Below are 14,099 nucleotides of genomic sequence, written 5' to 3'. Positions count from 1 at the left end.
CGTTTAGTGTTGATTTTTTTATGCTGTCAGCGTCATGCATAGAGTGGCCCGCTGTTGAAATGCAATAAATTTCAACCAAAGATGTTATAATGAAGTGAAAATTGTAATATGTAAAAATGGTTCACAGTGCAGAACCTACCAAGGTTCGTTTGTGAACGTGAACCTCTAAATTTCCGAGGTCCACACACAGAACGCGAACGTGAACCTCACGTTCACACCATCCCTAACAACCATTACTTTTATACCGTGGTTGCAAATTGCAGGGCTAAATTTGGGGAAATCTTAAAAGACTCTGTAGGCCTATATATTCATTATTGCTACTTGATTAGGAATAATAATGATTCGATTTGGATTGTTATCCGTTCGACATATATTACATTGACTTGCGACAGTCGAAAGTACGTAACGTTTGGTTGGCGTGTTAGCGCCATGAGACACGAGGAGCACTGTGGTGTTCTCAATACAGATCATATCACATTTTTCCCTATCTCCCTTTCGTGATTATTTTATGATGATAATTCATTATCGCGTTGGTCAATCCCATGTTGTCAAATCAGTCCACAACCTCACACAAATACGACGTGATGTCACTGGTTCACGTAATCACAAAAACTCTTGGGCTTGATGAACCGCTAAAATACCAAATATATATTCCAGATATTGCTAATATCGTCCAGCAGCCTACTTGCTCACATGCGTAAAGTGGAAAATATCTTCCCATCACCTAATTCATTCACCTTCTGTCTCATGTCTGCCGGCTATAGTAAATCGGCACTTGCATAGTTTCACATTGTTCGTCGTTGATAGTGATCACTCGCCATTACTGCGCACAACTGCTTATAAATCAGTCATTGAAGTGGCGACAAACTTACAATATGTGCTATGTAATAATTCATTTGGTAAATATTACACGAATGAAAAATAAACGTGACCTCAATTACTAGATAAAGTGCAGTGGTACAAGGACGGCAAAGCCGATGCACTTATCATGAGATGAAACAAACAAATAGTCCCGTGAACTGCTAAAGACGTAGTGACCTTTTTGCAAACATTTACTGTCAATTATTAATCGCACGAAGCAATTGATGTTATATATCAGGGGTGTCAAACTCAACATGGGTCGTGGACCGGATTAAAACTTTCCGAATGCTCGCGGGCTGGACCAGTCAAATGATTCCAACATTTTATCTCCAAATCAAGATGTGGTCAGTAATGAAGTAGGCCTACTTCTTTTTTCGATGTACTCAAGTAGTTCCCAAGACTTGCAATTTTATTTACTCAAGTATATCTATTTTTTTGCTATACTTCAACTTGAAAATTTTTTGTGATATACTTACTTACTTACTTTTCGCTCTTTTCAGTTTGTCAAGTAGAGGTATTATATTCCTCCAATTTATTAGAGAGAATGAGAGAGAGAGAGAGAGACTGGGGAATTTGGGGGCTGCTTTCACGTAAGTATCACGTAAGTATCACGTAAGTATCACGTTAGTATCGGGTTGCGTATTTCCGTTGTTGTTGTTGTTGGTGTTGTATTGTCACCACCCACATAATATGTTTCATCATGGCACATCAAAACGTTTGGAACTACCGTTTCACAATCTCGCATCTGCCTATCGTGTCGTAATACAGCAGCACATGTCGTGTCCTAATTTGAAAAAGCGGTCTCTGACTTTGTTGATCGTTGGACCTGTTTCCGCAGGCCAACGTTGCAGCTCTCCGAAAAATGGACGGGAAACATATCTTCCGCTTTTTATAAATAGTATTTGTGTTTCTCTTTCAATTCGATGTATGACTAGTTTTAGGTCTTCTAATTTATTTCAGTTCTTTTGTCTGGAGAACATACACGTTGAGTTGTTGACGTTTAAAACCAAGGGTAGTACTGCCTCTATTTTCCGGAAAATTGCATCACATCATATGGCCTTTTCACGACCCGCCATATTTTATAACGTATATCCTACTAACCGCGAAAAGTGTTAACACGCGGTATCCAATACCACTTCTCCGCATTACTCTTCGTCTAAACTACGGGCCTTATAATACGGTGAGGGTACCATGCCATGTACTTCGAGTAAACAAAAGACCAGAATCACGTCCTATATCAAAACTATTATTTGCATGTGATGATTTGGTCGAATGCTTTATGCTGTCAAAAATTTATGCGTCCTGGGATGCATCAATATTAATGAAGCCCTCTGCGAACGTGAATGTTTTCGCAGCTAGTATATCTTACTTCTGCTTGAAGTAGTTTTAGGTTGCTTTTAAAAGTACTATTCCTACTAGCACTTGAGTAGATTTTTGCGTCGCTAGAGGATACTTCTACTTCAGCTTGAGCAGTGGTCTTGTCTACTTTGACTACCTCTGTCCAGATCCATACCCTTATTGTTTTCACTTGAATATTTTATTATCAAGCTCATATAGGCTGCATAATAGTATAAATAGATTATAATACGGATCATAGGGCTCTATCGGAATTGGCAAAGTACGATGACAGGCCGATTGATTACAATTACAAATCGCTAAGACAGTGACTCTAGCGACTATAGGTTGGCAAATTACAATGCTCCCTCCCCTCCTCCCTTTGTTGAAGTCGTGATGATGCGTCGTTGGCACTTGGGAGTGCGCATGCGTTGTGAGGAATACCAGAGATTAAACAGTAAACGAGGACGTTGGAATTTTGGTTCAAAATTATTCCTAAATCCTTATCGGGTTTCTCTCAAGGCCGGGGACCTTTTGAGCTAGAAATGATGAAGCAGTGTGACCACAGATATTTCAATGATATTCATTGTGTATCTATTATATTATGCGTCTAACATGCCAATAACGGTTTCGCATGGGCGTTTTGGCTTTTGTGAATAACTATTTTAGGTCAATTTTCCATAAAACTATGCTGTCAGTGTCCACTTTTTGCCTCCTCGGAATTTGGTGTCAACGTCAGCCCCATTCCCACAAATTTCAACGACTATTCCACCTCGGAATCAAAAGTGCACATAACTACAACACACTCGCGTCCTCGAAGAACTATTACCATATGATCAGGACGGAATGCAATAAAACGCATCGCTTTATCAAGTGTGCCAGACCTGCAGTGTGGAACAGCATGTCGCCGGCTATCCGACAGTCGTCGAGCAAGTCCACTGTCCAGTGTCCACATTCAAATCGAAATACAAGCACTTTCTACTGAATCAATGCTATAATCAGCCCTCAAGATTGTGGGACGACAATCTGACATATCGACCTCGCCTACAAACGCACATGCAGCATTCATTTTAGTCGCTTACTTTTATGTTACGTTCAATATCAGATTATCAATATTTTCATAATTTCAAAACACCACAAAACTTTGAGATCAGACACCTTGCTTTTATCCAATGTGCAATGCCTCTTATTTACATATACTGTCAACCAAGGTGGGTGTCTCATTAAAAGACTACACCAAGTCGTTTCGGCACCCTCCTATCTTTTCATTATATCGCAATCTATTGTCTTGTATTGATTTCATAAAAAATTTATAAAATGATGATGATGATGATGATGATGACGTCACCGACTTGCTCCTCGCTAGTGAAGCCGGAACAGTGTCGTTTGATGATAATATTGCAGTGGTTCTCAAACTATTTTTGTCTTCGCGGACCCCTTTTGGACCGCCACGGACCCTCGCGGACCCCTCAAGTTTCCGTGCAAAATTAGCTCAATTATAGTGCAACCGTCATCTGTCTCGTGCAAATATTGATTGCAGGCTCGTGATAAACAGCCATAAAATGAATTTTCTTGAAAATAATATCAAACTATATGTAGAAATTGGGAGACTTCTGTTTTTTCGAAACGAATTTTTCAGCTGTATTTATTGTCTCGAAAATCCGCGTCTTCGATTGGATATGAACGAGTGCCGAAAATCCATTTCCACAAAGATATATTGGGGGCGAATGTAATATTAACGCGTGACGCTTCCGACGACAGCTTTTGGTGTGTGTTTTAATGAACATATCACGTCCAGGCAATTCATTTCCATCCAGCATCTCATCTTGAGGTTATTTAGGGGTTATACACAGGAGAAAATGGATTTCGTGGCGAGGTTTCAATTCCTTCATTGCTAAGGAAAAAATTCAGGAATTTCTATTCCAAACGATTGTTTGTTTACTAATTTGCATAGACTGCAAATCCAAAATGCTATCTCCAAATTCCATTTTTCCACAAACCCCTACAAAACATATCTAAACAGCAATATATGTTCACAACGGCAGGCTATTGGTAATTTCACAATTAAAATGAGTTTGCACGGTCGGGTATTTCATCTCGGACGACCATTATAATGATGTGAGTCCTAAAGTTTTAGCAATTATGAAGCAAAACTGTCTCGTGCTTTTCCTAATTATAAAAAATAAAAATTAGGTTATCAATCACTTTACAAATTTAAAAGTTTCGCTGACCCCCTGAAAATGCTTCGCGGACCCCCCGGCTGAGAACCACTGTAATAATGTGACCTATGCACAATGCACATGTTAGTCATGAGCTATCGTGATAGATTAGGTAACGGAAGTATTTCTCATCAAAATATCAACATTTGTTCAAAATAACAAGCATTTTTCAATAAACTAAGAATTTCTTCGCCGGCCGGATGAAATCGTCTGGCGGCCGGATTTTTGACACCCCTGCCATATAAAATATCCCTGTAAAACGATTCCCTCAACTCGTCTTTGCAGGAAGCAATGCGATCATGTCATCCAGGTGATACATTTTTGAACCATCATCTGCATGTTAACCCATATTGGAAACCGATACCGCAAATACAATTTGATACATGTGATACACGACCCCACACGCTGTAAACAACTCGCAGCTAACTCGGGAAACAAGTGACCACAATCACAGCACGACGTGTATAATAACGGGCAATTGCGGCACTAAGCTAGTTAATATTCTGGTTCGATGAAAATGAATAACAAATTCAGCGCACTTCAGGATGAGGACAGTGGAGAAGAGAGTAATTGCAAATCACTGGACGAGGAAATGTATCGTCAAGTAAAACCATGCAAAGGCGAACACCCATTACAATACACATACTGCTTTTGGTATTCCAAAAGACCACCTGGTCGCCCCGCTGATGCGAACGCGTTTGAAAAAAACATGCGGATCGTTTCAACAGTTGCTTCGGTGGAACAATTTTGGAAAGCTTACAGCCACATGAAAAGGCCAGGGGATCTAAACGGCCATTGTGACATCCACCTTTTTAAACAAGGAATAAAACCCCTTTGGGAGGACGACGGAAATAAAAACGGTGGGAAATGGATTGTAAGAATTCGGAAGCATTATACCTCGAGATGCTGGGAAAATCTTCTAATGGCCGTTGTTGGTGAGCAGTTCATGGTCGGTGATGAAATATGTGGCGTCGTTGTATCATTGAGATTTCAAGAAGATATAATTTCAATTTGGAACAAGACCTCTAGTAATAATCAGGCTACTGTTCGAATCCGTGATACATTACGCCGTGTGCTCAATCTACCTCCCAGTGTTTTGATGGAATACAAAAAACATGATCAAAGCATGCGTGATAAAACAAGTTTTCGGAACACTGAGGTTTACCACAGATAGCACGATAGTATAGCGTTTCGTGATGGTGCTTTTACATGTTATGCCTACCTACAGTTGTAGCATTTTGCCTTATGTGTGAAATATGGTGTCTTTGATGTTTAAAAGCATTCTGAAGAAGAGGTATCAAATAGCGTCCTTGCTCCTTTGCCACAGCGGTGCATGAATTTGAGTATTGCGCATTGGTGCGTCATTATGATTGGATTGTTTCCTTTGAATTTGGAGAAACATCGCACAAGGGTGATACGATTCTATTTTTTACATATCGTGCACATGAGACTCGTTAAATATGTGATAAAATATATGATTTATGCCTTCATTTAATGCACAACTTCCTGTTGAATACTTTTAGGGATGTTGAAGTTATAGCATTCTCTGTATTGAATATTGCAGGCTATAAATGCCAGTATGGTACTTGAAATTTGTCAGTCTGCCTGTTCCAATAACGCAGACTTGCCTTTTTAGTAAGTTTTAGATGCGCCAGTCGCATACGTACCTGCTCGGATATGCATATTCCGTTGAAGTCAGAGGTGTTGAATTTCGAGTGTGTATTCCTCGGTCATATGGGTGAAATCTTGAGTGTGCGTCTGTATATCATAGCTTTTTAAAAGCCCATCAAGCGCTTGCAGTGTGAATAATGTTCTTTTAATAATTTACAGGTTTATTCCAAGTTTCTAATTAGGCTACATGTCCGGCCATGGCACAATCATCGTCGTCATCAGGTAATGAAACGTTGTCCATGAAAATAATTTTGGCTGGAATAGGAAAACGGTTTTCAAAAGTCACAAATATCTCAACGAACGAAGTTCAAAAATCTGTTGACGACGGATCTGATACGGATGAGAAAAGATACTTACTGTTTGATGTTCGTGAAAAAAAGGAATTCGATGTAAGCCACATCGCTGATGCAACATTCATAGATGAAAGCCACTCTCGCAACCAAAAAGTTGGAGCGGTACTCAAAGTAGTGCAGGAACGCATGACACAAAATGACAATGCCAATAACCCCTTGAATGTTTATATGTATTGCTCAATTGGATATCGATCTTCTGCCTTAATTTCCGAGATAGTAAAAGACAAAGAATTCGAGGTACTTTTAAAATCGAACTTGAGATTTTATAACATGGAAGGGGGGATATTCCAATGGGTTAATGAAGGCCGCCCAATTGTTGATTGCAATAATGATAGAACTAACTACGTTCATCCCTATAATGGCGTTTTCGGTAAATTGCTCTTCAAGAGGCACCGTTATCAGGATTAGCAGTGACTTGAATTTTTATTAATAATCTTCACTCTAATGTGATCCATTATATTGCTGATGAGTGAAACACTTTCATTCACAAAAATCATTTAAGGCTTTTCAGGTACATATTATAAACTATTTACTTGTGTAATATCGGTATACTCCAGACAGATTGTTAGAGATTCACCGGATCTTCATTTATTACCAGCTGATAGCTGCATTATTTAAAATAAATGTAAATCCATTGTGACATCAGTAAGTGTCTTACTGTGATGTTTCTCATTCCGATTTGGTCAAGAGTATTTTTTGCTTGAATTTAGGCTACTTTGTTGTTATAAGCTTTTTTTGTTTTAGCGATGATTGCGCTTCATACTGCCATCAGTATTTCAAAGTTGGTATATTAGAACACTCAAATCGTGCAGCTTGGAAGTCTATACGAGCTAGTATTATATATCATTATGCTGCGAGTCTTTTTAATGCTGTGCATACGGAGATCTGTTATGTTTTTTTCATGTTACTTGCACAATGTTATGAAGATCTAAATGTATGTTGCTATTTTCCATATGAATGCCCAGCACTGGGGACGCTGCTACTCAGCAGTGGCAAATCAAATTGCATTACTGTCAGTACATTCGTTCTGATAATTCCCATTACTTGTCACTGGTCACTCTCTATTGCCATTTAGGTAGAAGTTATCTGGGCATATTTGAAATAGTTGTACCATTCTCTAATAATGTGTACTGTGCTTTCCTTTCTCTGTTGAATGCCATCTTGTGTTTTCACCACAGACTCTTAATTAAGTAATGATGAATACCAATACACAGTTATCTAATCAATGCATCGTCACCCGTTAGCCCCTTTGAGATGTGTAATTGTCAGATTGGAAAACTACCTGAATCAGCTGCAAAAAGGATCAGTTTGTACGTTCTCAATAATCAGGAATATGAAGTGAGCCATATTTATTGTGCCAAGCTGGTCGATATCTCCGAGCCTTACTTTTGAGACCGTTCAACAATGCTCACTATGCAATGAAAAAAGTTTGTCTGCCTGCATAGTTAGCCTACTCAGTACTCACTTGCAGAGAAAGTATTTATAATTTCTTATTGCGCCTTGCTGTGTTGAGTAGCGATGGTGACTAAAAATCTAAGGTGGCAACTAACTTCTTTTTACATTGTAATTGTTGTAGTGTAACATGCTGAGCCAATGGTTTCACATTCACACCCATGGTACACGGATAATCAAAGTTGTGGGGAATGATAGCAATCTGCATGAGAGTCCCCTGGGTATTGCCCTACAGACATCAAAGATATTCATATTCATGAACAAAAGGAAAAGCACCCTAATCTCCATTGACAACACTTGAGTGAGTACTCTTTGAGTATTGCCAATACCAGGACTAGTATGATAATTTTTGAATTAAGATCACTTACTGTTATTTTTTTCTTCTAATTTTGGCATTGAAGACACGTTTACACAACCAAAGTAACATAACATAGCCCATCAACAACAAAGGGGATCACTCCGACTACACTCTATCACTACCCAAGTTTCTTCCAATTTGATGACACAACACGCATCGGTATGATCCCAATCACATTTAGAATACCATTAGTATTTTTGAAATACCCTATGTAGTTTGAAAAAGATCACCTTAAATCTCATGTTGACATGTGTTTGCAGGTAAATAGCCATCAATGAATAGAGAAGCCCGCCTTAGAAACTGTTGTAATGTTACCAATGGGTCGCTTCGATTTGTTATGAGAAGACTGGAAAAGAATTTTCCAGATGTCCGATTAGTTACAACCAGTCAAGTAGGGAATATTTTGGCCGATCTGGAAGACGATAAGGCGGATGCAACTTGCGATAAAAGAAATGTTCTCTTACTGGATGTACGTGAACACAACGAGTTCGAAGTGAGTCACATCTCCGGGGCTGAATTCATTGATTTCACAGAGTCCTATTCGAAGCAATTCAGAGATGCCATTGCCGCGATTAAAAAATCACGCTATAATGCAAAACCGGACGAGAAACTCAACGTGTTTGTTTATTGTGCAGTTGGCATAAGAGCGTCATTATTCACGAGTGGGTTTCAGAAATACCTTGAAAGAAAGCAGATGATCGACGGCTCATCGGTTGACCCGGAGAATGCAAGGGCAGATGGAGATGACACTTTGCCGTACACCAAATTGGAATTTCATGTCATGGAGGGTTGCATCTACAAATGGGCTTTTGAACGCAGACTGATGGTCGACATGGGTGGAAACGAAACGTCTATAGTACACCGGTGCTCCAAATTGTGGGGATTGCTGTTTCTGGACAAAGAATATCGTGATAGCACTCCAGTACCATGGATAATTTAGTCGTTTAGTGACTTGTAATGTATTTTGGTAATTTTATATTGTTTGTATCGTAAAGCTGTCTCAAAAATATGTTGGTGATTGTTCAACTCATTATGAAATTGAATTAAGGCAAGGAATTACCTGATTCAAAATGAATTTCCTTATAAAATTTTGACTCAATCCGGTAAATCTTGAAGATCATCAGGTTTCAGTGCTTCAATTTGTTTAGAATCACTAATGGTCATCCTGTTTTCAAGCTAGCATCATCCCATTGAGAAAGTCGCTCGGCTTCTCCCAATTGTTGGATTGGCACAGTGGATCGGTGCTCAGATGTTTGCATATAATGATTTATATGAAGTTACGTGTCCATTGCCCTTCATGCCACAACCCTTCTCATTCAAATCACTAGGTTTGCCCACCAACGGTTTGGTTTTGGAAGAGGCAGCCAATAAGAATCATTGGTTTGCGAGATTGGAGATGTAACCACTGGGCTACAGGGGCAGTCCCATTATTCTCCAAAAGTATGAGGGTGCTGGTTAGGTTATGTATCTTGGTATTATGATATAAGCCCCCGTGAAATACATAAAGAATATGAAGTAACCTTGCTGTTGGAAGTGTCATATATCTTATCAGTTCGATATGTAATTTTTTTTTTCTTAGTATCTTTCCTTGGACAATAATATACTTATTGAACATTTTAGATTATCAACTCCAAATGGCAATGATAGCACAAGTTCAATCATCTCTAAATAGCCTAACCTGACACTGCGTTCCTATTTTTGATGTATGATTCACCTAGTACGTCATCATGAAAATGGATTGGGCCTCTTTAACCCTATCTCCGCGGTCGGCCTCGAGTCCAAATTTTACCGCTCTCACGAAAAAGATCATAAAATCCGAACAGTGGGACTTGAACCAACACCCAATATATCGTTGTAAGCAGGAAACAGCTGCCTAACCAACTGAGCTACTCGGATTGATCAGCTGGGAGAGCTGAAAGCGCTATGAGAAGAAGTGTTTCAGGTTTTGAAAAATTAGAAGAGAATTTTGTTACTGAATTTGCCTTTACGTCATACATAGACGCTCTCGGGGTGAAATCATCGCCTGACTGATTTCACAGCAATATCACCTTTCTAAAATGTCCTGAGTGAGCTTCATACCGTAACACAGTCGAGTGTGAAGGCCGTTTATGTAACACGTGCTCAACGTCGCGCATCTTGCAAACGAGGCTCACACACGCGGCGCGCGTTGTTTTGATAGTCTGGCCGTCACAATATTATTGTATATAATCGGTAATTGCCTATCAATCAGTTGTACGATTTATTGCTATGCGTTGAAATAAACCTTGCTCTTTGAACAACAACAGATGAATCCATGGTGGTTGAATTGACCGGTAGTGATAACCTGCAACTCCTCCATGCTTCCTCAGGCACAGATATGCCGTCAATATGGTTTATTGTGTATCGCATGCGCATCGCGGCATATATATTCAAGTAAAACGATATATTTACGTTTGGCACAATACAATATATTTCAATCATAAGTGGAATACTGACAAACTACACTGCTCAAGGATAACATATATAAAACGGATGATTCAACTGTCTGTATGATGTTGGTATTACAGGCGCGAATACCGTACACTCGCGCCAACTTCCACACCCATGTCTGCAGTGGTTAGCACTGGCTTCGCGTAACTTATATACGATCAACCTTCGTGATACTGATCTTGTTGAAGTGTTATGGACTGCATCTAACTATGTGTGTGACATTCAACTGTGTAAGACAATCGTAAGTGAATGTATATGGCCTTATGTGCCAATGCTCATACGTGCGCGGCATTTTTCACGTAACAGAACATTGCTATATTTCTCATCAATTTGAAGAGTGTTCTATCCAACTAATTGCCGATATTATGGTTGAAATGAACTCTTGCGATCAACAACTACTCTAAAACGACAACTGTGTCTGCTTACGACGTGTAGAACGGAAGATGTAAGGAATTATAAGATTAGCGTTCATTCAGGCGAACTGAGCTACACATTGTATTTTGCGGGAAACGTTTTTCTGTATTCAATCTGCATTTTGAACAGGTTATGCCATAAGGCAATGGTTTATATATAGCTGGTCGTATGCGTATCGACAATCGCTATTTCTAGACGATCATTGTAACCGTTTACGACCCCTACAACGCAAGATGTCGTTAATTGATTGAAGCGTGTTTGTGAAAAACTGTGCATGGATCCTATAGGATCCACCCGCGGGGAAAGGGTTAAGTTCAACATTGTATTTGATGCTTTTGTGATATTGGAAGATTGCAGAAATGTTCTTGAAGAACTGGTGATGACCATGGTGTACTAAACTGTGCTATATTACATACATATATACAAAATGCAGTTGTAGACTATGATGTATTTTTCGTGCAATGTCTATGAATGTCAATCAAATCAATCATCCTAATAATATGCAGTTCAATTTGTTGCTTACATTCCTGAAACATTATTATAGAAGTATGCACCAGCGATTTAATATACTGGCTTTTTTACATTGTGCTTGAGTATAAAATATAGCTATAACATGAGCAATAATAGCCTTAAAATGCACTGATCCCTACTTGAATATGAAGCTTAATTATTGTCTTGTCATAACATTACAGTACCTAATGTTGTTCTTTGTATGTTTAGATATACCCATTTCATAATGTAGACGATCTGAAACTGATGCTGTTGGATTTATGAGAGATGGTGAGTAAAGTTACTTGTTTGTAAGATTAGCCTTGTGTGAAATTCTACAGCATCTGACGAGATTAGTTTGATGCTACGAGGTTGCAATTTACGTATTCACATCCAATCCAACTGCTATGAAAATCTTCTCAGTAATGTAATTGCAGAGTTTTGGAATTGGCCTTTGGCTCGACCAATTATTGCATGCTCTGTTAGGGATTAGTCAAATATAAATGTGTTTTATGTGTTGTCCAGATCTGTCAGCAGGATAGTTCATGACCCTTTTTACCTTATCTTAGGGTCAAGGTGCGTCATACTTTTCGGAAGAGGAACAAGCGGAGTTGTTGGAGCAAACTAGCTTAACGTCGAAAGAATTGCACGAAATTCAACGGCGGTATTCAAGCCTAGATACCGCAAAGTCAGCTGACGAAACATACGGCATCTCTGTTGCTGATATTTTGACAATCCCCGAGATGAGCGGCTGCAAGCTGGCCAGACTGGTTGCAGAAAAATTTGGAGGCAAAAAGCAAATTCTGTACCCGAAAGAAGCCGTTTTAGTGTTTGGAGAGCTCAGTTCCCACAGGGACCCCGATGAGAAGGTCGACTTTCTTTTTGATCTGTTGGATGTGAAGCAAATCGGCCACTTGGGAGGTATCGAGATGTATCGCTTCTACCACGCTCTGCTGAGCCCCGGTCTGAGCGATCAACAAATAAAGGAAGTAACGGAAAATATGCTGCGGCAAGTTGGCACCAAAATACCGATCGAAAAATTCCGGGAAATTGTGCCGCCGTGGGAAATTGCAGAAAAAATGACTGTGAATATTCAGCATCGTTAAACACTTTTAATATTTAAGACACACTGTGGAACATGAATATTTTTTACAATTTTATTAAACCTTCATATTTTCTGTGAATGTATGTGTGATGGGAGCTGATATTGCAGACGTCACTCGATAGAAGCGACATTGTCAGTGCCGTTGAGTCACGCAATAAATGCTGATGATCGTACCTTAGAAACATCAATTTTGGTTCCATACTATTACCGAGAATGGCCAATGCCAAGAACCTAGCTTAATGTAACGGACGTCTAGCAATTTATACCTGAGAATCGACAGCGAATGTGGCAAAGCCGTGATGCACACACACGACCTGTTCATATGCATAACATGCCTGCATTGCATATATTGCATTCTCGGTAATGTTAATTCTCGGTATTGACTGGACACCATAAAGTTTGCTGCTGACTGGATGTAGTTTAGGCCAGTGCTTCTCAACCTTTTTGACCTCGCGGACCGGTAAAACTTCCAAACAAATGTCGCGGACCGGTGAACCTTCAAAATTCAAAATTAACCCTAAATTTAATTACGACGAATGTATGCAACTCAAACATAGTTAACTTTATTTATGCGCCCTTTCGGTAGTATATATTGATGCGAGATTCCGTTGAAGTTTACGGAAGGCGAAGCTTACGAAGTCATGTTAGAGACCACTAACTTAATCATGAACTTGATAGAAACGTGATGCTGTTTGCTATAGAACTCTTTTATAGTGTCGCTTAATTGCACTGTCGGCAGCCTTCACCAGGGTTATCTAGATCTGTAGGAGTTATAGATATCCCTGGCTTTCACATATAACGTGTCCGAAAAAAGTCGTTGGCTACATTGAAGGATTTTTGTACAGCAGTTGCAATATTGTGAAATATGCCAAAGCAGACTATGAACTATCTATTGCAGTGGTTCACAAACATTTTTAGAAACGCCTCCCTGATGATAGTGGAAAATTTCGGGCGCCCCTTATCGTGATATAAAAAATATTTAAAAAACAACCAGAATTTTTGCAATCTTAACGCATAGTTTGATGCCATGTATAAGATTATGGCTGTTGAGAGACTTCTCAAATATGATATTCGGACTGTACAAGGGGCAATAATTATATGAACTGAAGGAAAGTATTTTCAGTTTCATAATTAGAAAAAAAATAATCATGTGCTAAGGTAGTATATATATATTTAAGCGATTTTGGTGTCTAATACCAACTTTTACCCGACTTGAGCTTGGCTAAAAGGTACATGATCATAAGCTGAGTCAAAAACCAATAGCACGGGCCGCACGCCATTTCAACCTGTCACTTCTGCAAGGTACGAATAATTTTTTTCTGCGGATCGCACTTGTTCAGCAAGAGAATAATTCAATTGAGTATTTTGGGCTG

The 14,099-nt window shown here is 39.2% G+C and overlaps 4 protein-coding genes across 5 annotated transcripts in view; all 4 read left to right on the top strand.

Moving 5' to 3' along the window:
• The first annotated feature begins 4,819 nt into the window (after positions 1–4,819).
• The window catches only part of LOC145439704 (eukaryotic translation initiation factor 4E type 2-like), a 33,540-nt gene continuing 24,260 nt past the window's right edge, over positions 4,820–14,099 (top strand). Inside the window, exon 1 of one of the 2 annotated variants that reach the window (XR_013915318.1) lies at positions 4,820–5,853. Coding sequence is in view for 1 of the 2 variants with exons in the window: in XM_080317268.1 (XP_080173394.1) it covers positions 4,927–5,589 (663 nt within the window). In the remaining variant the exon portion in view is untranslated. Of the gene's footprint in view, positions 6,246–14,099 lie in introns of those variants that run through there. The other variant, XM_080317268.1, reaches the window with a different exon arrangement.
• Positions 6,261–7,110, top strand: LOC145439706 (uncharacterized). The gene has a single exon (XM_080317270.1). It carries the CDS (start codon positions 6,284–6,286, stop codon positions 6,845–6,847), a length of 564 nt encoding a protein of 187 aa, XP_080173396.1. The 5' UTR covers positions 6,261–6,283; the 3' UTR covers positions 6,848–7,110.
• LOC145439703 (uncharacterized) lies at positions 7,090–9,995 on the top strand. Its single transcript, XM_080317267.1, has 2 exons — positions 7,090–7,777; positions 8,510–9,995. The coding sequence occupies exon 2, from the start codon at positions 8,524–8,526 to the stop codon at positions 9,187–9,189; it is 666 nt and encodes a 221-aa protein (XP_080173393.1). The 5' UTR covers positions 7,090–7,777; positions 8,510–8,523; the 3' UTR covers positions 9,190–9,995.
• On the top strand, positions 11,447–12,825 carry LOC145439707 (uncharacterized). Its single transcript, XM_080317271.1, has 2 exons — positions 11,447–11,912; positions 12,191–12,825. The coding sequence occupies exons 1-2, from the start codon at positions 11,910–11,912 to the stop codon at positions 12,725–12,727; spliced, it is 540 nt and encodes a 179-aa protein (XP_080173397.1). The 5' UTR covers positions 11,447–11,909; the 3' UTR covers positions 12,728–12,825.

This window comes from Botryllus schlosseri, chromosome 5 (genome assembly GCF_051294905.1).
Source record: "Botryllus schlosseri isolate E-star chromosome 5, Bs_hap1, whole genome shotgun sequence".
Classification (NCBI taxonomy): Eukaryota; Metazoa; Chordata; class Ascidiacea; order Stolidobranchia; family Styelidae; genus Botryllus; species Botryllus schlosseri.
Note: the sequence above shows the minus strand (reverse complement) of the source record. Positions and strands in the feature narration are given on the sequence as shown.

Bases quoted from the DNA above. Each gene is read 5' to 3' on its own strand.
- LOC145439706 (XM_080317270.1), top strand. From the start codon at position 6,284: ATGGCACAATCATCGTCGTCATCAGGTAATGAAACGTTGTCCATGAAA.
- LOC145439703 (XM_080317267.1), top strand. From the start codon at position 8,524: ATGAATAGAGAAGCCCGCCTTAGAAACTGTTGTAATGTTACCAATGGG.